This window comes from Taudactylus pleione, unplaced genomic scaffold, assembly GCF_031769625.1.
Source record: "Taudactylus pleione unplaced genomic scaffold, aTauple2 ptg000121l, whole genome shotgun sequence".
In the NCBI taxonomy this organism is placed as follows: domain Eukaryota; kingdom Metazoa; phylum Chordata; class Amphibia; order Anura; family Myobatrachidae; genus Taudactylus; species Taudactylus pleione.
The window spans coordinates 18,246,145-18,271,882 of NW_028284523.1; the positions used below are offsets into that span (position 1 = coordinate 18,246,145).

Sequence of the window (25,738 nt, forward strand, 5' to 3'; positions counted from 1 at the left end):
AATTCCATATAATAATGAATATTTTCAAAAATTGCGGGAACATGTTGGTTTTAATATAGATTTTAATCTGCACCATTTATTGTTTTTTTTTTGTAATATACCTAATAAAGTGATATGTATTTCTTTAATGTGCTGTGCCTTACAAATAAGCATCTACTTCGCATTTGCTCTCTCTATGCCAAGTATATACAGACCTATAAAAAGACATATATATATCACAGCAAGCTCCTTGGAATATACATAGTTCAGCAAAAAAATAGAAAACTAAAGCTGTATGATAATAAAAATATTATACTTAATGTACCATGGGCAGAAAAGTAAAATTTGCATATTATACAGCCCCAAATGACCAACATATTATATAGTTCCCAACTGTCCAATATATTTTACAGCTTTAATTGCCCATCTTATTACTTTAATTTATTTGAACTTGCCACACTGCATTTTAATATACAGGATTAAATAAAAGCATAAACACACACTTTGGTAAATACATATTAATCATCCTTAGATATCTAGTCTCTACTTGTAAGGAAAATACATCTGTTCTCCTCTACAGGAAAAACTAATTTTAAGCTTCTGGAGCAAAGAATTGAATGTAGATCTCAAACCAGTGAAGCTTGGCAGTCCCAACAGGAAACATCAAGATCAACAGGAAGGAAACAACAATTTTTCCTCTTTAGATATTATGTTATCTAGAGAATATTGAGTGAAATGAAATAATCCAGAGAAAATATATTACAGGTGGATTGAAATATTATGGTAGCTCTTTAAGGTGCAGTTTGTGAATCATTCATATTCATTTTATTTTTTTGCCTCTTTTGTCGATTAAAATCATTGCTCAGTATACATTATTTGAGGATTTGTTTCCAATTTATTTGTACTTTTAAAGTTGATGTTTTCAATTATTATATTGATTAAAAAGTATTCCTATGACTTTTGTTTCTGAACCAATTTTTTTCATGATAGATTAATTCTGCAATTGCACCTAAAATTCCTTGGTTTAGAATGAGAAATATTACCATCATGACTTTGTGGGATGTAAATTAATTTAATATTTTTTTGTTCTCCATATCTTCATTTAATATAAGAACTTGTGTTTTAATTATTTTACAGTTGCATACTTAGGTGTATTAGGGTGCATGTTTTAATCTGCCTAAAGACTGGAGAAGCTGCACATGCAACCAATCAGAGAACACATCAGCTTCTACCTATCACTTTATGGAATGTACTTGATGAACTCCAGCTAGAAGCTGATTGGTTGCTATGGGCAACTTCATCACGTCTACTTCTCCACTTTTCAGAAGTCTTGATACATCTCACCTGTAACTGTTGTAACAAATATTAGTCAAATAATTATATACAAGCTGTTCAAAGTGTACGTTTAATCAGATGCCTAAAGTTTGCGTACAGTATTGATGGAGTTCAACTACCTCCTGTATGTAATGTCTCCATTGAAAACATTTAATTTGTTTAAAGGTGCATACCACTGGGATGAGAGTGCCAATTGTATTCAATGTATCATTGTATGAGTGCAAAGCCATTTGTATTTGGGTACAGTTTGAGTCAACCTGAACAAATCAGATCATTAGCATGTTCGCAGGGTTACAATCTGAACATTCAAAAATTCATATGGCTATGAAGGCAATGAGGATGGAATGCCACTACAAATATAATGCATGCTTAAATGCTTGTTGCAAAGAATAATAATAATAATAATAATAATAATAATAATAATAATAATAATAATAATATTATATGCTTAAAATGTTTTATGTGTTTCACTAAAGATGATTATGCACTTAAATGCAGTTTCATCTTGACCATTCTCTGTCATCACACTTTTTACATGATCAACGCAGATTTTTAATTTTACTTAGACAAGTGGGAATAATAAGTTGCACAATGATGGTGTATGCAAAGAGGATATCAGAGGCTATGGTACCAGATCTTTGGTGGCTTTGCTACACAGACCGCAGATCTCTGGATGCTATATTTTACAGACTTCCTCTAAATTCAGAATCCAGATCACTGACGGTAGGGATGGGCTCGGCCAGGGAGGCAGGAAGGCATCTGCCCCAGGGACTAATATGCTATTAGGCATTTCTTGCCAGCATGCATATGTATGGTGGCTAGGAAGCAGGCAGGGCATTGCAACAATTGGATCAGATTTGCAGCTTTCTCTGCCTGCCTCCTGGTTGCTGTAACTAGGGGTGTGCAAGCAGTGCAGGGCTTTGTGGGCGGCACCATCACTGTCACATGGTCCCTGCATCTGGCTAGCAGGGTGCCTGGAATGGATAATACTGACATGGACACCGCAGCCTATACAACTCCCCAGAGTATACTGAGTCTGCTAACCATCCTATTCTAAGTCAGACGCAATCTGTCTTTCCATGAAATAAGGCGGTGATAATGACATCACACAAGTGTTATGGGAGTGTCATAGGTATGTAGCAAAAGTTTTGTGTGTACGGGGTAGGGAAGCCTATTTCCAGGGCCGGCATCTCCACTAGGCAAGCTTAGGCAGCTTCCTAGGGGCGCCGACCACTAGAGTACGCTTATGAGTCTGCCCGGCACTCAGGCCCAGTGATCGCACCCCCCATTTGCCGAGCCCGCTGAGATTGTGTTACCAGTGGGTGCCAGGCTCCTTTTTTCCTCCCCACCCCGCCCTCCCCCCCCCCCCCCGGTGCCAGTGGCAACCGGAGGACGGAGCTCACTCCTGAGCTCCGGCTTCCGGGTCCAGCAGTGCACTATGGGAGTGATGTCATAGTTCCGAGGAGCGGGCACCGGGGATGGACAGCAGCAGGCACTGGAGGTGGGGTTTACGGTAAGTATTGGGGTTTTTTGTGTGTGTCTGTGCATGTGTGTGCACGTGAGGAGGCTTACTATTGGGGGCACTATAGGGGGCATTACAGGGGCATTACTACTGGGGGCACTACAGGGGCATTGCAGGGCCTTACTACTAGGAGCACTACAGGGGCCTCACTACAGGAGCCTTACTACTGGGGGCACTACAGGAGCCCACATGGGGGCACTACAGGGGCCTCACTAAAGGGGCCTTACTACTGGGGGCACTACAGGGGCCTTACTACTGGGTGAGCTACAGGGGCCTTTCTACTGGGGGGCACTACAGGGACCTTACTACTGTGGGCACAACAGGGGCCTTACTACTGGGGGCCAGTGGAGTAACTAGAGTATATGGAGCCCAGGGCAAATTTCAAAATAGAGCTCCCCTATGTGCGTGCAATGAAGGTGCATGTGCCAAAAAATGGGCGAGGTCACAAGGGGTGTGGTCACTTAAAAATGGGGCTTGTCAACATGACACACACCCCTCTCTCATCACTCTGAACATTCCTTTCCACTCCATATGCACATTAATGCAGAGCCCGCAGTAGTGATCCCCCTTATGCAGGTCCCCAGTAGTGCCTCTTATACAGTACCCCCAGTATGTAATGTCCCCAGTAGTGATCCCTCTTATGCAGGCCCTCAGTAGTGCCCCTTATACAGTACCCCCAGTAGTGGTCTCCCTTATGCAGCTCCCCATTAGTTCCCCTTACACAGTGCCCCCAGTAGTGGGTCCCCCACATGCATGCCCCCAGTAGTGCCCCATATACAGTGCCCCCCGTAATTGTCTCCCTTATGCAGGCCCCCAGTAGTGATCTCCCCTATCCAGTGCCCCTTATACAGTGCCCCCTGTAGTGGTTCTCCCTATTCAGTGCCCCCAATCGTCCCCCCCATACAGTGCCCCCAGTAGTAGCCCCGTCCCCAGTAGTGCCCCCAGTAGTGGGTACTTTCTGATGAAGTACCCCAGTAGTAGTCCCCCCCAGTAGTGCCCCCAGTAGTGGGTCTCCCCCCCGATGCAATGCCCCATTAGTAGCCTCCTCCCCAGTAGTGTGCCCCCAGTAGTGGTCCCCCCCACGATGCAGTGCCCCCAATAGACAACACACAAGTTTAAAAATAAATAATACCACTTACCTTAATCCCCGCTCCTGCTCCCACCACTGTCTGCACCACTGTAGTCCTCCCGGGCTGGCGCGCTCTGCATTGTGGGAGAGATGTCATGACGTCTCTCCCATTACCAACTGCAGGAGCCGGAAGACTTAGCTCATGTGTGAGCTCCAGCTCTGACTCTCATTGGCTACTGATTGACACACACATAGCTGCCAGGTGGCGGCGATGTGTGGGGAGCAGCAGCAGCAGCCAAATACCTTACTACTGGGGGCATCATATGGGGGCACTACAGGGGCCTTACTACTGGGGCACTATTGGGAGCACTACAACTGGGGGCACTACAGGGGCCCTTCCTGCTGGGGGCATTACTACTGAGGGCACTACTACAGGGGGCATTACTTTTAGGGGCCTTGTTACCAGGGGCATTACTACAGGGGACATTATTACTACTGGGGGCACTGCATAAGGGGCACCATTACAGTGTGCATTGCATAAGAGGCACCATTACAGTGTGCATTGCATAAGGGGAACCATTACAGTGAGCATTTAGAGTTTTAGGGGAACTACTACTGTGGGCATTTTATAAGACCTAAGTTAGGGGGGGGCTTAAAAATGTTGCTATGGGGCCCAAAAAGTTCTAGTTATGCCCCTGATACTGTGTGTGTATATGTATATATATATTACTTATATTCATATTGTGACACAGTCAGGTTAGGGGGTCCCTCTCCTGGGTAGGGGACTCCTTCCTTACACACACAGCAGCCAGGAAACAGTACGCCAGACTGGATTCGAGTACAAGCTGGTCGGCGCCAGTCTTTATTGTGCCAAACAGAAATAACAAAAAGAAACCATAAACATAAATCCTAGCCCTGGCTGGGCTCTAACTTTACAGGTGGTTCCCTCACTACCAGAACTTGGCAAGGCCTAATGCCCTCACCAGCAACAAAGGCACAGCACCACAACACTGCTTGTACCCTGGGTAAGTGAGACTGCCAATCAGGACTATGAATGACCACATCATCCAAATAAGCAGCCACATACCGTCTATGGGGCCTTAGAATCCTGTCCATCATTCTTTGGAAGGTAGCAGGTGCCCCATGTAGCCCGAAGGGCAACATCTTGTACTGAAACAAGCCCTCTGGCGCTGAAAAAGCTGTCTTTTGTTTGGCGCTCTCGGTTAACGGTACTTGCCAATACCCTTTGGTTAGGTCAAGAGTGGTTAAATACCTTGCCGTCCCTAGTCTCTCAATCAGTTCATCCACTCTTGGCATCGGGTAGGCATCGAATTTTGAAACACTGTTCAACTTTCGGAAGTCATTGCAGAAACGCACACTCCCATCGGGCTTTGGAATCAACACAATGGGACTTGACCATTCACTATGTGATTCTTCAATAACCCCTAACTCTAGCATATTTTTAATTTCTTTTGACACCGATTCTCTTTGTGCTTCTGGTAACCTATAGGGCTTTAGATTAACTTTAACCCCTGGGTCAGTGATGATGTCATGTTTAATGACCGAGGTTTTCCCAGGTACGTCAGAGAACAGCACCCTATTTCTGATCAGAAACTCCTTGACCTCTTGTTGTTGAATTTTTGCCACTGTCACTTCGGGAACTAAGGGCCCTGGATTTACTGGAGGGGCTCGGACGGCTGACAGTACCGTTCTATCTTTCCCCTTCTTAGTCACCTGATTTAACAAATCCTGACACATTGCCATGTGGGGATAGGACAAAGGACTATCAGGGTCTACGGGTTTACCATCAACTACTTTTACATTCTCCCTGGCTTTTACCAAAGTAGGTTCATTCAACTGCTCCACAGCAAAGACCTCTCTTCTGACCTCTAAATCAGGCAGACAATCAACTGGCCCAACAACACTTCCCACCTCAATGGGAGGCACATCAGTTGGCGGGCCACCGTCACACTCCGCATTCTCTAGTTTGCCAATCATAGTAGAAAAAGGGAATAACTCTGACTCAGAAGAAACTCCCTCCTCCACTACATCGACAACCTTCTCAAATGGATCGGGGTTGTTCACTTCTGGAACAAAACGGCTTTCCCACAACTTCCAGAAGTGAGCAAAGTCTCTCCCCAATATTGCATCGTACATCAGACCATGCACCAAACCCACAGAAACTATAGCAGAGCCACATGGTGTCTCGATGTTCACCTCGGCAGTAACATAATATCGAGTATCCCCATGTATGCAGGTCACACCAACAGTTTTCCCCTTATGCCTCAAGGGGTTCACCAGCTCAGCTTTCATAAGTGTCACCAAGCTACTAGAGTCTAACAGTGCCTCTACTCGGTTGCCATCTACAGTGAGTACACACATGTGCTTATCAGTCACAGCCTGCCGGTCAGCCGTACAGGCTGTCTGTGCAAAGAAAGACCCCCTGCGGTAGACATGAGCAGTATCACATTGCATAGGTTCAGTTGTAAGTGAGCAATTAGCGGCAATATGGCCGAAGCCACCACATCGGAAACAGTGAGTCATATTAATGTCTAGTCGTTTACGGGGCAAGAACCTTCCTGGCCTGGCAGGCGTGTCTCCAGGTTCTACACCCTCAGTCTTAGGTACATTCCACCGCCCAGCACCCTTCTCCCCTGGAACAGTCTTACCAGTGTCTGTGGGAGTTCGCCAGTGCACCATCGGGGCTCGGTGGGGCATACTCATCAGCTCCTCAACCGCCACGTACCTCTCTACCAGCTCGACCAACTGGTCTGCGGACTTAGGGTCTGCATAGCTCACCCACTTGCGCAGAGTCACAGGTAATGATCGCAGGTACCGGTCCATCACGACCCTTTCCACAATCTGTGGTCCCGTCAGCGTCTCGGGCTGTAGCCATTTTGAGGACAGATGGACGAGGTCATGCATCTGTGAACGTGGAGGCTTGTCCATATGGAACTCCCAGCGGTGGACCCGTTGGGCACGAACAAAGGTGGTGACTCCCAAGCGAGTTAGGATCTCCTGTTTTAGTTTTTTTATAGTCCTTGGTATCAGCCAGGCATAAGTCAAAATAGGCCTTTTGTGGCTCCCCCGACAGAAAAGGTGCCACCAGACTTGCCCACTGCTCCTTGGGCCAACTCTCCCTTTCGGCCATTCTTTCAAATGCGGTGAGGTAGGCCTCCACATCACCACCCGAAGTCATCTTTTGGAGGAAGTGACTGGCTCGTATGGAGTGAGTGGTGGTGGGAGGACCAGTAGTAACATCTCTGGGCTGGGCGACCAGGTGCTGTACCACCTCTTTTATGGCCTGGCTGTTTTCCGCTAAGGCCTGGCTGTTTTCCACTAAGGCCTGGTGGGTTTCCTCGACGGCGACCTGTTGTTGCCTCTGGGCTGTCTCCAAGGCCAACAGTTGCACCCTGGTGGATTCCTGCTGAGCCCAGGTAGCTTCCTGCTGAAGTTTGTTAGTCTCCTGCTGAGCTGCTGTAGCTTGGAGCAAGGCCTTAATAATGTCCTCCATTTTGTCCTGGGGTGTCGGTTTTAAGCTGAACCTTGCCTCTCTGAGCATTGGCTGATGCCTCCTCTATGGGACTCCAAGGACACAGTGTTATTTCCACACTCACCAATTGGGTGTCTGTCCCTTTAATTTTTAAACGGAAAGTTTTCCTCTCACTGCAACTTCAGTGTGTGTGGGTGCCCGCATTCTCCACCATATTGTGACACAGTCAGGAGTCTCCTGGGTAGGGGACTCCTTCCTTACACACACAGCAGCCGGGAAACAGTACGCCAGACTGGATTCGAGTACAAGCTGGTCGGCGCCAGTCTTTATTGTGCCAAACAGAAATAACAAAAAGAAACCATAAACATAAATCCTAGCCCTGGCTGGGCTCTAACTTTACAGGTGGTTCCCTCACTACCATAACCTGGCAAGGCCTAATGCCCTCACCAGCAACAAAGGCACAGGACAACACTCACAGATAGGTTTTTCCAGTGTCTCTGAGCAAACTCCCAGTCTGCTCTCCCAGGTGAGACACTCAGCCCTATACACACTAGGCTTATATTGGCCACTCTCAGGTGGAAACCCTAACAAGCCTGTTACCAGGCAGCAAGGCCCAAAACCTGGAGTGGCCGTGGGTGGAGCACTCCCTCTCCTCTCACCCACAACCCCCAGGTCCCAAACCGGCTTTTCAAAAAGCCGAGTCTCAAGCCTGCTACACTGCAGACTTTCTCCTGGGGGTTTAAAACACATAAGACAGGAATCTGGGACAAATGTACCTGCCACAGACCACTTTACCAGTGATCCTATCACAATATATACACACACACTTCTGCCTGTGCCCCCCTCTTCATACTAATTTAGCCCCTCAGGTGAAAATGACTTTGCACAGGTGGAGTGGTGGATAAGTTTTGTGTTTTAAATATATTTGTACATACATACACATATATACACATATATATATATATATATATATATATATATATACACAGAGCCGTAACTTTTTGGTGCCCTGTGCCAGAAAAATTATGGACAATGACCTGAAGCATACTGCAAAAGCAACCAAAGAGTTTTTTAAGGCTCAAAAGTGGAATGATATGCAATGGCCAGTCAATCCCCTGACCTGAATCCGATTGAGCATGCATTTCACTTGATGAAGACAAAACTGAAGGGAAAATGCTCGAAGAACAAGCAGGAACTGAAGACATTTGCAGTAGAGTTCTGGCAGAGCATCACCAGGGATGAAACCCAGTGTCTGGTGATGTCTATGCGGTCCAGACTTCAGGCTGTAATTGCCTGCAAAGGATTTGCAATAAAGTATTAAAAAGTGAAAGTTAGATTTAGGATTGCTTAGTTTGTCCCATTACTTTTGGCCCCTTAAAAAGTGGGAGGCACATATAGAATCCATTGTAATTCCTACACCGTTCACCTGATTTGGATGTAATTACCCTCAAATTAAATCTGAAAGTCTGCAGTTAAAGCACATCTTGTTTGTTTCATTTCAAAGCCATTGTGGTGGTGAATAGAGGCCAAAATATGAAAATTCTGTCAATGTCCCAATATTTAGTGGCACCTTATCACTTTTCACTCTGTCTCCTAACACTGCTTAGTAAATAGACCCCTAAGTCAGAGATGTGTTATAGACTTTTGTGTCAAACTTGAAAAAAATGGAAACGAAACTCATGTAATGTTGCAGCAAGCATACAGTGGAGAAACAATTAGCCATGCTGCAGTATTTCAGTTTTGGAAGCACTTCAAAGAGGGTAATACCCGAATGATTGATGAAGTGCATTCTGGGAGACCATCCACTATGGTTACAGATGTCAACATTGCCAAAGCTGTGGAGATGTTGCAATATGACAGAAAGTTAGCTTCACGTGAACTTTTGGCTTCACTTGGCATCTCATTCGAACAGGTTCAGCATATTGTGACAAAGGAAGTTAAAATGCATTGCGTGTGTGCCAGGTGGGTATCCAAAATTTTCATAGAAGAGCAGATGCGAAGACAAGTTGATTCAAGCAAGAATGTCGTTCGAATGTCGGACAGGATACCTGATTTCCTGACATCGATTGTGACATGGGACGAATTGTGGATTCATCAATATGATCCAGAATCCAAACAACAGTCCAGTCCATGCAAATTCACCTCCGCCCCTAAAAATTCTGTGTGATTCCTTCAGCGTGTAAAGTCATGCTTCTGCTGGCAGGGCCGCAACTAGGGGGGGGCTGGAGGTGTACGTGCATCGGGTGTGCCGCTGCACCCGGCGTCAGTGACCTCCTGCCCGGTGCCACAGGAGACTCTAATACAGGCGCCCGCTGAGATGTTATTACCAGCGGGCGCCCGACTCTTCTCTGCAGCACCGTGCTAGCCAAAGGCTGGAGTTCTGTCCAGAACTCCAGCTTCCGGCTCTCCCCACAGGCACTATGGGAGAGACGTAATGACGTCTCTCCCATAGTTCCGAGGAGCAGCTGGGAGGACCCAACGGTAGCGGTCACAGGAGCGGGGTTTAAGGTAATTCCTTTTTTTGTGTGTGTAAGCGGCACTACAAGGGTATTACCAGGGGGACTACAGGGGCATTACCAGGGAGCACTACAGGGGCATTATCAGGGGGCACTATGGGGGCAATACCAGGGGGCACTACAGGGGTATTACCAGGTGGCACTACAGGGGCATTATCAGGGGGCACTACAGGGGCATTATCAGGGGGCACTACATGGGCATTATCAGGGGACACTACAGGGCATTACCAGGGGGCTCTACAGAGGCATTAGCAGGGGGCTGTACATGGGCACTACAGGGGCATTACTAAATGGGCAGTACAGAGGCATAACTAGGGGTATTACTACATGGGCTCTAAAGGGGCATTACCAGGAGGCTCTACAAGGGCATTACTAAGGGGCACTACAGGGGCATTACTAGAGGGCATTACTATATGGGACTACAGGGGCATTACTATTTGGGCACTACAGGGGCATTACCGTATGGGTACTACAGGGGCATTACTATGGGAACATTACCATATGGCCACTAGTACAGGGGCACTACCTCAGCAGGCATTACTATAGGTGCACTACTGAAGGGGCATTACTATGTGGGCACTGCTGCGGGGGAATAAACAGGGGGAGGGGGGGCGCCAAATTATGGTCTTGCCCTGGGTGACAAAAACACTAGTTTTGGCCCTGCTGCTGGTCTTTGATGTGCACGGTTTGATGCTGCAGCACTGGTTTCCCCGTGGACAGACAATTAATGGTGACTACTATGCAAACATCCTGAAAACTCATTTGTGTGGAGTCATGAGGAAGAAAAGACCACATTTGTTGAAGAAACAGTGTTTTTGCTTCAAGATAACGCCCCGCCACATGTTGCTGCTGTTGCATTGGCAGCACTGACTGAAGTGAATGGGACAGCACTGGAACCCTCTCCATATAGCCTGGACTATGCTCCCTGTGATTTCTGTGCATTCCCAACCCTGAAAAATCAACTGCACGGAAAGAAGTTCTCAACAGATGATGATGTGAAAAATGCCACAGCTGCAACACTAAAAGTGATGACACAAAACAGTCTACTGCACATCTTTGAATCGTTGTTGAAATGTTGCAAAAATGTATTGACGCTACTTTGAAAAACAAATATGTTCAGATCCTTTGAAAGCATCTGATTTAGAATTTAAAAAAATCAGTCTCATTACTTTTTAATCAGCCCTCGTAGTATAAGGTTAGAAAATCTGTTTATGGAAAGTTATGTTATAACAATGTGTCAATATACAGTACTAATGTACATGCCCCTTTGGTGGTTGCACCTAACACATGTCTAATAAAATCATTCTTCATATACTGGTATATTTTGTAAACTATTTCATACTATGGGTCTGAAATGGGAAAGACCCCAAACAGAGTATATTTTGACAATCTTTTTTGCAATCCTTTAGGGAAGTGGTTCCCAAACTTGTTCCTCAAGGCTAGTCCTGCTTTTAAGGATATCGATCGCTGAGCACACATGGTTAAATCAAGTTGACTAAGGTATTAATTAAGTCACCTGTACCCAAGCATGGTTAACCTTAAAACCTGGACCAGGGGTGGCTAACCTCAGTCCTCGAGAGCTACTAGCAGTTCACATATTCCAGATTACCTAGCTGGTGCACAGATGTATTCTTTACTCACTAAACACATTTGAAAAGATCCAAAGGTGGAGCTAATTATTATACTTGGTATTCTGGGCCTGATTCAGAGCTGCTCGTAAGCGGCCGCTCGTTCGCTCCGAGCGATGTTCGCACATCTGCACATACGTATGGGTTGTAATGCGCATGCACCAACCAGTCATTGCAGTCGGAAATCGAGCGCTCGCAAAATAGCGAGTGCCTGCTAATTTGAGTGACAGGATGAGGCGTTTGTGGGTGGTAACAGGGGAAGGTGCTTGAAAACAGGGAGTGGTGATCCGAACGCAGGCGTGCCAAAAGGTAAAAACGTGCGTTTTAAGGTTGTGCATAATTAACAAAGCAGCGTCATCAACCACGTCACTTGGTTGTTTCTTAGCCTGAACTGTTCGCATGATTGCGGTAGGAAAATCCTACCACAAGCACTGCTAGCAGTTCAGATGCCTTTCGATGTACTCGATTAATCAAATAAATAGCAGAGATGACGTAGGATGCAAGCGGCCAGGGGGCGTCTTTACAAAATAGCGAGCGCATATTTCGTTCACTCGCTCAGACATAGAGGCGTCAACAGACCGCAAAGAGCGAGCACTCAATTTAAATACCCGTCCCCATTTTCTGAACGAGCGACCGCAAATAGCGTCCGGCTCTGAATCAGGCCCTCTGTGAGACCTGCTCTGTTGGTAGCTCTCGAGGACCAGGGTTGGCTACCCCTGACCTGGACAGTATGGGTGCCTTAAGGACAGAGTTTGGGAACCTCTACTTTAGAGAACTGCTATCTTGCAAAATAAATTCATACCCATCACCATTTCTTACTCATCTTGCTGATTACTTACAGTATGAACAAAGCAGTGGTTACATCACTCAGCACCAATTATACAGGTGATATAAAGGAATTCATATACCTGATCTCTTTCAAATACTTTACTGAAAGACACATCAAGTTCTGACAACAAAAACAATAAGAAAACAAAATTAATGTCTCTGGTTTATTCACTAGAGCTACTCACGGAAGGTCTAATAAAAGGAAAGATAGAATAAATACACTGGTAAATGACTTGGCTATACTCTATTAATGTGTGCCGTAGGGAGTTTAATCTAAATTAAAGTATTCAGTCTGCTATCATGAGGCCTGGATGGATTAGTTCACTGCATATGTAAATCAGAAGAGTCAGTCTAGCTGGTGCTGACAGTTCCACACAGAATACAGAAGAGATTTCATTACTAAATATCACAAGTTTTGTTTTTTTTCTATCAGAAGGAAAAACTAATGAAATAAAATGGTATTGGAGAATTAAATTCTCCACAAAGTGCTACCGCAATGTCCATTTGTGCACATTACAGTAAGGGATCTTGGCTCAAGGCCATAGCAAGGAGTGTACAACTGGTGCCATGTCCAAGATGCAAGGCCATAGCAAGGGGTGTGTAACTGGTGCCACATCCAATACGCAAGACCAAAGAGCATGGACACTACCCTAGCATGGGCACATTTCCACACTGTATATTTTATGCCATTAAAACAGAGGGCAATAAAAGTAATTGGTATCATAATGATCTGAAAGTGACGATAATATTCCTAGTGGATGCCTTATATTAATGTTGTACACAATATTCTATTTTTATTTTCTTACCTCATTTACATACACCCAGTGGCTATCCTTGGAAGCGAGATTTGTTTCCACTGCCTACAGGGAGAAAAAAAAAAAAACACATTAGTTCAGTCACAACAAATGTCATATTTTTCCCAGCACTTTCTAAAACTGCTTAATAATAGTATTTATAATTTTGAAGTTAGGGCTTTTTCAAAACTTACAAAACAAGACTTATAAAGTGGCTACTGTTGTCATAGAAGACATCACTTATTTTTTTCAAAGGTTGCTTTTAGGACACACAGAGAAAAGTATTTTCTACAGCAAACATAAACATACAGCACAATTAACCAGCGGGTTATAATCACAGCACACTGACATTACAAAAGAAGTATGTATTGCAGGCAATCAATTTTCAGAGTCTAGCATATAAAATATTTATTTCTGTTTCCTGACACCAACTTCTGTCATTTTAAGTACAATGAATGGTACAAAATACACAATACTATACACAGTAGTTGGTATCACTGATTTTTTATCTTCCCTTTAAGTGGTATACTTGCATCATTAATAATATATTTCCTGCTTTTGTCTCAATTGCACTATCTGATTGGAAACACATATTTGGAATTCCCTATCAGAGAAGGATAAAAAATAAAATGAGCTACAACCTTGTAGATCAGGGGTCAGGGAACTTATTTTACCTTTTACCCCAAACTATATTTAGATACGCTGACATTACCCCCTTGATTTGAAAGGAAGGAAATCCTATAGTAGTGCCCCCCATAGTTATGCCCCTGTAGCAGTGCCCCCATAGTTATGCCCCTGTAGTTATGCCACTGTAGTAGTGCCCCCATATTATGCCCCTGTAGCAGTGCCCCCATAGTTATGTCCCTGTAGCAGTGCCCCCATAGTTATGCCCCTGTAGCAGTGCGCTCATAGTTATGCCCCTGTAGCAGTGCCCCATAGTTATGCCCCTGTAGCAGTGCCCCCACAGTTATGCCCCTGTAGCAGTGCCCCCATAGATATGCCCCTGTAGTAGTTCCCCTGTAGTTATGCCCCTGTAGTAGTTCCCCTGTAGTTATGCCCCTGTAGCAGTGCCCCCACAGTTATGCCCCTGTAGCAGTGCCCCCATAGTTATGCCCTTGTAGTAGTTCCCCTGTAGTTATGCCCCTGTAGTAGTGCCTTCATAGTTATGCCCCTGCAGCAGTGCCCCCATAGTTATGCCCTGTAGCAGTGCCCCCATAGTTATGCCCCTGTAGCAGGGACCCCATAGTTATGCCCCATTAGTTGTGCCCCTGTAGTGCTGCTTGTACAAAAAAAACACTTACCTTAATCCCTGCTCCTGTATCCGCCGCCGTCCTGTCCGCCCGGCTGCTCCTCGGAACTATGGGAGAGACGTCATGATGTCCCTCCCATAGTGCGCATGGGGAGAGCTGGAAGCTGGAGTTCAGAAGAGAACTCCAGCCTCCGGCTAACGCGGTGCTGCAGGGAAGGAGCCGGGCGCCCGCTGGTAATAACATCTCAGCGGCCATCTGGCTTAGAGCCTCCCTGCGGCGCCAGGCTGGAGGTCACTGGCGCCGGGTGCAGCGTCGCACCCAGTTCACATGCACCTCCAGCCCTGCATCCATTACCCCCAGGAATTTCAGTTTTACCCCAAGTGGGGTAATTTACCCCTGTTCCCCAACCACTGTTGTAGATCTTTTGGGGAAACTTTGTGTCTCAAGGGCCTTGATGAAGTATTTCTAGGTACAAAATGTCAAATTAAGTGACTGCGTTATGCTATATGACTTACTTTACTGTATGTAATATCATGGAAGAAATGGGTTTTCCATCATTTACATATATTTTGATGAGATAGCAGCTTTAGGTCTCAGAGAATGAGTATTGTGCATTGTTACTCACTGGCAAGAATTTAACCACATCAAGCCCAAGAGAATTTATCTCCTGAACCCACTCCATCATTGCCTTAATACAAAATAATGAATGATCCTTAATTTTGTCAACCACCAGCGATATATTCATAAATTAAAATGTTTCAATTATTTCCATGTGTATTTTTCTACTGGGCAGGTGAACATATTATGTGCCTAGGTGAACCTTTAATTATTTATTAACAGTTCTTCATATAGGGCCTGATTCAGACCCACTCGCGAGCGGCTGTCCGCTCGCAAGTGGGTCGATGTTATGGACTGAGCATGCGCACGACGGAGGGAGCTCCGTCGTGCGCATGTGCCAGACGCGATGAGCGAAGGAAAGTCCTTCGCTCGTTGTGTCCGATCAAAGGGGGCGTGCTGTCAATGTTGATTGACAGCACGCCCCCTTTGGTGGGCGTGCCGGGGGCGTGCCTCCCTGATGGGGGCGTTCCCACGGGAACGCCTCCCGTCAGAAGCCGGCCCACTGACATCACTAGTGATGTCAGTGGGAGTGATTTTGGCTCTGATAGAGCCAAAATCACTCCGGAGCTTGCGGTTGAAAACCTCAACCGCAGGCTCCGGCTCGCAATTTCGATGGTCGCGATGGTCTCGACCATCGCGGCCATCACAATGCACGCTCGTATAGCCTGTGGGTGGTGACCCACAGCTATACGAGCGTCCAGGAGGACGCTCCATGAAAATGGAGCCCGGCCCTCATTCAGAGCGTGCGCTCTGCTCAGAGCGTACGGCTCTGAATGAGGGCCATAGCTCACACATATTATTCATCACTTTATAGACAACATGTAGTCATTCACATCAGTCCCTTCCCCTGCGGAGCTTACACTCTATATTTACACATAGGGGCTGATTCTGAGTTACACGAGGTGTCAATGCTGCACACAGTTGGCTGAAGTCTAAGCATGTGCCCCAGTCACGCAGCACATGTGCCCTGATAGTTAGCGCTCAGGGATGCACAGCCGCTCACAATAAAGATGGAGAAACTGTACCTGTCACAGCACTGGTGTAAGTTTCGATGGAGTGTCCGATGGTGCACCGATGATGAGTCTAAAGATGCAGTGAGACGAAAAAGCACTTCCGCAAATTGCTGCAAGTGGATTTTACGAGTATTACGAAACCAGCTGCAGCATCAGTATAAAGGCGTACATCCATTTGCCGATTTCTATGAGCAATGGAACGATAACGATATTGTTCAATCGCTCATGAATCGTGCATGAATCTGGCACATTAGTGTCGGAAACGACCAGCGATGCGCGCTCCCGTTGGTTGTTTCCGACTTCAATCATCTGCCGATCATGCTAGTCAACCTGACGATAACGTCAGGTTGAGCATGTTAGGGGATGACTGATGTGCCTACACTGAACGACTGATCTTCAGTGTAGGCACAGCGCAGACTGTGAAACAACTGCACGATTACAATTTTGTAATCATGCAGTTGCTTTTTGGTCTGCTAGTGGATATGCCCCATAAGACACAGATGCGGCCTCATCTACACGTGACTCACAATAAGCCACATAGACAAACATACACAAACATATTAGGCTAATTAGTTTCTGACTAAAAGCTATAAGTATGTTTTTGAATTGTGGGAAGAAACTGGTATACCCAGAAGAAATTCATGCAAACACAGAGAGAACATACAAACTCAACACAAACAGGACCCTTCTTGGATGTGAACCGATGACATAAGCACTGTGATATTTTTACTACACTTGCTTTTTACTTTTTTTGCATTTTTAGCTAAAGATAGTGAATTTTAACTGTTCAAATTAACATAAGAATACAGTATAACACGCCTAATGAGAACACACAATAATATAAATTAGAGAGGAGAGGGTTCGGATATCAGAGATCCGTACCCACCCGAACTTAGGAGATACAAGGCAGTTCCGAGTTGGCTCAGGTTTTCCCGCCTGATTCGGTTCTCAAAGCGGCATCATCCCACTGTCGGATTTTCGCGGGATTTGGATTGAATAAAAGGTCCCGCGATCGCTGCCATTTTTCATTGTGGCTGTGGAGAGTGAAGAGGAAAGGGGCTGTGAATGTGATAGCTGTGCTGTGCTGTTGTAATGCTGTGCATAGGGGCTGCCTACTGTTGACACTCAGGGGATGGCTGCTTAATGTCCGTAGGGGGCAGGGCTGGCTGTTGTCCATATAGGGGTTGGCTGGCTGTTGTCCTGTACACTCCACAGGGGCTGGCTGGCTGTTGTCCTGTACACTCCACAGGGGCTGGCTGGCTGTTGTCCATAGGGTCTGGCTGGCTGTGCCGCTGTATTGTCTAGGGGGTGCTCTGTCCACCAGGGGTGCTCTTCACCCCCAGTGTGATTTTTTTTTAAGCGTGTGTGCATTGGCCACACTTATCAGCAACATAGTTGCACAGGGGTGCTGCCTGTGTCATTTATCAAGGGGCTGCTGCCTCGTTCAGGGGTGCTCCCCCCCCAGTGTGAAAAAAATAAAGTATTTTATTTCTGTGTGTGTGTGCACGTTAGCCACACTTATCAGCAACATAGGTGTGCAGGGGTGTTGCCTTGTCATTTATCAAGGGGCAGCTGCCTCTTTCAGGGGTGCTCTTCAACCCCAGTATAATAAAAGTAAAAAATGTTTTTCTATGTGTGTGTGCACATTAGCCATACTTATCAGCAACGTAGATGTGCAGGGGTGCTGCTGTCTCATTCAGGGGTGCTTCCCCCCAGTGTGAAAAAATATGATGCATCTTTGAAGGCAGATGCACCAGGGCTTAAGTCAGGCCATGTAAAAAAAAAAAAAAACTTTTACCTTGTTAAAGAAAAAAAATCTAAAGCTAAGTCAGCTTTAGAGAAACAAAAAATTGGCAATATGCCATTTACTACACAAAGTGGCAAGGATAGCATAAGGCCTTGGCCTTTATTTATGACTGGTGGTTCTAGTTGTGATGACTTAAGCCCTTCTGCTTGAAGAAGAGATCCAAAAAAAATTTAAATTGTCTCCGAAAGTCACAGATACTGAGGAGAGTCCAAGTGTGTCCGCGGTTGCCATGTGTGAGCCTGACCTTTCTAGTACTGTGCTTGAAGAGGATCCTCCTTCCACCATTTGTATGCCCTCTGCAAATGTGGGGATGAGCAGCACAAGTCAATATGTGACGTAGAAATCGAGGATGCTTCTGTGGAATTGCACCAGGAGGATGAGAAGGATATTTACGCAGTTGGCGAAAACAAAAAGGATGATGAGGACATTGATGATGATGAGGATGTTGATGCCGAGGATGTTTGTGTTAAAACTGTAAATCAGGCAATAGTTGTTGCTCATGGTGGGAAAAATGCCAATGTTACCATGCCTGGGCAAAGGACCAAAAAATCCACATCTCATGTGAGGAATTATTTCCACCCAAAACCAGACAACCCTTGCCAAGCCATTTGTAACCATTGCCGTGTAACATTGAGTAGAGGTAAGGACCTTAACCATCTAGGAACCTCCTCCCTGTTGCATCACTTGCAGCACATTCATCAAATTGGAAAGGGTATTTCAAATTCTAAAACAAAAAAAAACGAACAACAATCGGTCCAGTGTCACCTAGCTGCTCCCTTCTATCTGGATCCAAGCACCCGCAATCTCCACCACCAACACCTGCTTTATCATCAACATCCTCATTCATGATCGGAAGTAGTCCTGCATCCAATTTTCTAAAAATGACTGACTCCTCTCCTATCCTTGTTTCCTCAGAAGGATCCTTGAGAGCTACACCTCTTGCTGCTGCTGGGGGTGGATCTTCATCCCAGAAAGGGACCAAGAAGACTACTATTAGTAGTAATTTAAACAAACAATTGACTATTAAACAGTCCTTTGATAAAGGAAGTAAATAACACAGTTGCACAGCGGATAACTGACGCCATGATGGCTGTGCTAGTATTAGATGGTGAAATAATAGAAAATGAGGATGATAGTGTGAAGGAAGTGCAAAATGAGGATGAGGGGAAAATTTGTATCCTATCTGACACTAATGAGGATGTTGTTTGCGTAAATCAGCAACCAGTGGCAGCAGCTCTTGCTCAGGATAAAAAGAAAGCCAGAAAAGCCACATCTTGGGTGTGGAATTATTTTAATCTAAATTCTGACAAAAGTTGTAAAGGCATCTGTTCCATTTGTAAAGACAAAATTAGCAGAGGAAGGGATGTAAACCATCTAGGCACCTCCTCCCTGTTACGTCATTTGCAGCGAGTTCATGCAAATTGTTTATCAAAATTATAATAATTTGAAAATTAATAACAAGCAGTATCATATCAGCTACCAGCAGTTTGCACCAGCACATGCAATCTCCACCACCAACACCCTCGTCAACAACCTCCTCCTTAATAATTGAAGGTAGTCCTTCCAAAAAATGTTTTGTGGGGGCCCATACAAACCAAGGATTCCGGCCACAAAAGTGTCAGTGCTTGGTTTGTTAAACCGTGCATGTCCTTTTTAATATCCCACATAAGAGTGGGTGGGAGGGACAATTCCATCTTGCACCTCTTTTGTTTACATTTTGCACAATTTGGGGCATTGCCGACTGACATTATTATAGTTTATTAAACTGCCATCCTGTCTGCCACTGCTGTGTGGCAATGTTTCATAGATGTCTGATATTTTTTTAAACTGCCTGCATTTGTGCTGCTGCTCTGTTGCTTACTTTAGCCAACCAGCTCGCTGCAGCCTTTGGCCTATATTGGTGAAAAATATAGAAATCAATATTGTGAGCTGTGAGGTGGCTATAAATGCAGGGAAATGCCTCAAAATGATTGTTATTAAGGTTATTAATACTGTAGGAACAAAAACAGGCCAAAATTATGTGGTTTTAGCTGTTTATATCATTTTTTGGAAAAAAATACAGATCCAAAACCTAAAACAAAACATCAAGGAAAAATATCCAAAACCATAGAAGATACAGATCCAAAACCAAAACACGGGGGTCGGCGCACATCTCTAATGTAAATTGCAATTAAAAGTTAATTAGTGATGAAAATAGATACTGTTCTGAATGCTACACTTTCGTTCCTAGCAGAGTTTCCCTTTCTAGGGCATTGTAGTGTGCAGGGGGAGATAAATTATACCATTTTGCTTAGGAAGGCAAAAAGGTTTGTATATAAAATGTATGTATATAACATAGTAACTTGATATTTTTATAGTCCAGTGTGTTATTAGATTAAAAAAGATTAGGTCAGCACATTTAAGTTTACAGTGTTTAACTTGCAGAGCCAGAAACTTGGTCACATTTTGGATACGTCTAGCAAAATATTTATTTTTCCCTCTTTTTAAAATCACCATGGGCTTTTTTCCTGCTCATTTCATGCCTGGAGGCATGCACAATGAGGCACTGCTTATTATACAAACTTGCAATTGACGTGTTTATTAAAATAAAAATGTAAAATACCCTAAAAGCATTTTTATTTATTGCTCTGTAATTCCCCACAGTATAATACGCTTCTACGAATTGCTCATCTTGCCCACTGTATCCTATGTGGTGTGCCCATACTCAAACAGGTCTTCAGACACTTAATTATTAGTTGTATTAAATTATTTATATATATATATATATATATATATATATTTACACACACACATATATATATATATATATATAAATATATATATATATATATATATATATACACATACGTATATATGTATGTATATATAAATTATACACACATATATATAGTATACACACATCTCTATATACACAGAATGTATTATCTATATTCTATAGTGCCATTATGTGCATTCCCAAGTGATACACAATCACATGAATCATGTAAACAATGAGGAAGGGGTCAACCCCTTTGAATAAAATACTATGGTTCTGACTATGATTATAGAGCTATTATATTGAAATTAATCTAACGAGTGTGCATCTGCATTAGAATATACTTCATCATTCCTCAGCTAAATCGGTGTGATGATAGCAAACAAAAAAGCAGCTGTCTTTCTTCTCAGTTCTTTCCACACACAGGTCTGCTAATGTACAACAAAAGCACAATAGTGGAATAATGACTGACTATTTCATATCTAAATTATGGATCATTTTCACTAAGACGCCAAAGGTTATCCTTCACGTGAAATTAAATGGATCATCTATGTATTTTCCTTACATGGAAGCACTTTCATAATTAGACATTACTGATGCATAAAGGATATTCAAGATGGAAATATTTGTTTGATAGAAATTAGTCACCTCTTCCATGTTTAGCAAAATAGGAGCTGCAATTTCAGAAGTAATCATGTTCACAAACAGTAGTGTGAAGGATCAAGACCACTCCTGACCCACCACCTCAACACGTGTTGTGTCTGCGGCTATGCGTTTCTCATGTGGAACGGAATTGTTGACCAAAACATTCAAAGTACCATCATAGAGTGGCGCATGAGCAATCACATTGTGCAGATCAGAAAGCTGCTGATCTGTATAGTGCGCTAATTAGAAATTAGTTGCCACTTCGGCGAACTGGTTGGCAACAGTAAAAGGAGCCTTACCTCATCTTGCATGTATCTGCAAATATACAGTATGACTATGAACTGGCTCTGGCAATTCATACATATACAATGTACATTCACCAATGATTCTCAGCAAATAGTTTCTCTGTTATGGGCCCCTGGCTAGCAACTTTCTCTGGTATAATAGAGAGAAGCTATAATAAAAGACTTACAGTATCTTCCTTTAATTAAATAGATGGCTATATAACTTGCACGTGGGCACTATCACACTGTGAATGCTGGGCTTGGCTTCATAAGCACTAGCCCTGAACTTTGGTTGTTCTTCCTGATCGCAAAACCCTGGAACTGAAGAAAGCCTGTCACTACCACTCCACACAACTTGGAAAAGTGGAGGCAGAAAGAAGAACTAGGAAAAGCAGAAACTAACACTCAAGGGTAAAAAATGAATTCCAGAGTACTAGCTAAGATATAAGAGCAAATAACAATCAGGAAAATAATACTATGCTAGACTAGGAAAAGAAGACATATATTAAACACAATTAAAGAGGACAGGCAACTAAGAAAAATATATGATAAAATAAAGCTATTAAATGTAAAGATAAAAAGCCCACAAATATAAAAGGATTACAACATACTGTATATAAAGATCCCTACACATATAAAATAGGCATATAAGCTAGAGTGGTGGTAACTTAAAAACTATCAGTTGTAAGTGGTTAATTGGTATTGTTTTGTACCCTCATTTGCTGAAAGGTATTATACTATTTGCATACAGTGTAGTAGTAGTAGAGGTTATATAAGTATTGTCTAGATATTGTATTGGTAAAATGTATTGTCACACATATAGCTATATTATTTTTGTGAGTAGTATTATTACTTATAAAGCTACTACCATAGGTATACAGTCTTCATAAAGCATACTCCAAACTCCCACAACTGGTGCAGCTTTATGTCATGGATTGGTAGGTTGCTGGTATAGTATGTCACGTCAAGTGCTGCTCTGTAGAGTAGAACACCAGTGAAGGCTGAAAGAAGGTCACCTGGGTCTGAAGGGTTAAACCCTGAAGCATTGGCTGGTTCTTGTAATGACATCAGGCCATAGGAAATTTATTTTTAGTGATGATTAGTTTTAGCACATAAGAACTGAGATGGGGGTATGGCCTCAAGAAATTTTCTATATCAAGTCTGCCCACATGGAGGCCTCTTTCAACTGAACCATCTCCACAATCTCTCCCTGACATTTTTTGGTTTATTGAGTTGCTATTTTTTTCTTGTACTGGTGGATGAGATTCTTAGAAAATGAGATTCTTAGAAAATGTTATTTATTTTCTTTTACAATGAATGTATCCTATTATATTGTGTTTACTCCAAAACCAGTCAATTATAAAATTTATAATGTAAAGAATTGTACTCTCCTTTACTAACATCAGCAAGTGTTTTTCATTTAATCAGATAGCCACCTGGCACGCTTCTCATTACTCCAGGACAACATGCAAGCATGCCCGAAGCTGCTAGACACATGTTGTTTTAAGCAAACCACACACTGAAATTTCAGGCTGAATTATAAAATAAATAAATTACTATCCTATAATGGATCATTAAATGGCATAACAAATTCAAGAAGAATATAGTGAATATTTGTCCCATCTTTCTAAATATGTCTTTCTAAATATGTTCATTCAACATAAGTATGGTACCTCATAGAAAACCAAGTCAAGATAGATCAATTCACAATGCTCAATGCAATGAAAAGCATAAGTACAGCGGGGCTTAGTAATCGCCTAAAGCAACATTCATGTGCAAATAAAAAATAATATAGAAAGAACAACATGGCTGGTTATATACAAATATGTTGTAATAAGCTATTTTTATCTGAAAGGCTGAAGGCACTTTGGAAAATATATGGTTTCTTTAGAAAAAATAAATTTAAGTATTAAAAACTGAAGCCATACATTATTTATTGTAGGCTTCATATATGTGTTTTCTTCATATTATTATAACAAAGGTTAAATTGGTTCTCCAGCATCTTGGAGAGGACAAAGCATAGCTTATTTTTCCCACTAGGGCTATAATAAATATTTAGAGGTAGGTATGGCCAATGAACATCGATGGTTAACATCCATTGATTGTTTCCCACTAATGGTCAAAGTTTTTTCCTTCTATCTGATCATTCTCTAAAATCTTTGACTGCCCGCCAATGATGATTTTTGGTTTTGCTACCTGTTGCAGTGGGAACAGAGCCTAGCCCTGCCACCAGCATTGTGCCACTAAACCATAACCCTGCTTAGGCTGAACTTTGGTTCAAAACAGAACACCATCTTTGGATGACATTAAGTCTGCTCACACTGGGGTAAAGCAGGGATGATACAGTTTTCACCCTGCTTCTACCACAGTGCATCGCTTTCATGGTTCCCAAACTCATTCTGTACATGCGTAGTGACTGCTTAAAGATGTCTTATGCATTTGTATAAGATCATAACATAGAAACTTGCATCAGTCCTATTGGCAGGTGAAGTTCCTCCATCTGATCATGGCCTCCTATGCTTGTGGCTGAGCATCTTGTAACGCAGATGCTCGCATTGACAGACCATTTTTGCATACACTACTAGCCACCTCCAAGTCATCGCCCAGGAACGCCCATCAGATTACAGTCTGTCCCGATCACAACAGCACCTTTGTGTTCACTCTGTGTAATGCATGCACCATAGGCATTTTCTGTCATTTTAGCTGATGAGCATGAACATCAGCATTGCGTGCGACTCACAATCAGCCCCAGTTTGTCAATATGGTTTGTTCACTTAACTTCTAATGTAATTTATGTTTCACAATACTTTCCGGGACTGATGCCTATAGACATCCACATGAGACACCATTCAGATTGCATTAATGTAAATGGATACAATAGACCACACAACAGATAAAGGGGTCAATCCAATTAGCCCCAATGTAATTGCAGGTGGGAGTCATAGAGGCAACTGCCATACTTTATGGCTGAGAATGGGCCATGAAGGGTGCAAGGTTAGGTGCCATTACTGGGGTTTTAATGCCATGGCAATGGCAACTTACACCCTTCACAGCTAATTGGATTGACCCCAAAGTGGAGTATAACAATTGCATCATGCTGAATTTTAATGTTGACTGTGACTGGAGTCAGACTGTTACATGTGGTAAGACTTCACGGGGTAATGTTTATATACATACACATCTTGTAACTTTCCTGATTTGTTGTCTCAGAAAAAAAAAGACCTATAAAAAAAAAAGAAATATGCACATTTCTGGTTATGCAGACACCTCAACAACCAGATTACTATGCAGAACAAGTAATTCTGCTACTTTCTTTGTTGACTGATTATAAGAGAATGAATACAGCAATAAGAGCCAATTTTTCCATGGCTATATAGCATACAGGACAAAAAAATATCCAGTTCAAGAGTACGTTAATTCTACATGATGAGCCCATATACAGTCTAATAGTTCATCTATATGGCAAATGTGGAAAACAAAAAATGTGTACTGAGTACTTTAGATTTAGACCTGGATGTCTTCAAGAGCAAGTTATTTTGCATTTGCTACAATTAAAATATCTGGAAATGAACTTTATCTTCTAGAACTCACAATGAGATACATTGACCATATCAGCTATGATTGTAATTATAATTAGTGATAAATAATGATACCTCTGGTGCAGACATTTACTGTCATAAAGGAGGTACTAAGCCTGTTTTGAGATTTTCTTCAAAGACTAAACAAGCTACATTGCTTTTGTGGAGTTGAAAATAAAAATCTTATATTTGTACAATCACTTTGAAACCTGTTTATTTTATTATTTTGCTCAATAAACCAAGCTTCTATAACTCACTGAGTTGTGTGAACTTTAAAATGTGCAAACAAAAATGTCTTACAAATGAATTACTAGCACAGTGAATGATTTTTCTTCAAGAAGTCATGTTGACAACAGCTTTGCAAAGAAACTGGGATATTGCAGTAATCTGGCGAAAGGAAAACCTGCTGTCATTATTATTGTTATTGCTGCCCACTTGTTTTAATATACTCTGCATTGGTTATGTTGAGAGCCGCTTGGAAGCAGCATGCGACAGAGCAAACCATGGCTCATCATAACAAGGATTTTCTGTGCCAAACTACAGTATCTGACAGAGGTCTCTTCACCATAATGAACTTTCAAGTACTAGATGCTGCACATCTCATCTCCAGCGATTCCAAGGAGC

At 43.1% G+C, this 25,738-nt stretch overlaps 1 protein-coding gene across 1 annotated transcript in view; it reads right to left on the reverse strand.

Annotated features, from left to right (window-relative positions):
• The window catches only part of GRID1 (glutamate ionotropic receptor delta type subunit 1), a 326,741-nt gene that overhangs the window by 283,844 nt on the left and 17,159 nt on the right, over positions 1 to 25,738 (reverse strand). Inside the window, exon 2 of the mRNA XM_088472239.1 lies at positions 13,177 to 13,230. Within this exon, the coding sequence (XP_088328365.1) occupies positions 13,177 to 13,230 (54 nt within the window). The remainder of the gene's footprint in view (positions 1 to 13,176; positions 13,231 to 25,738) is intronic.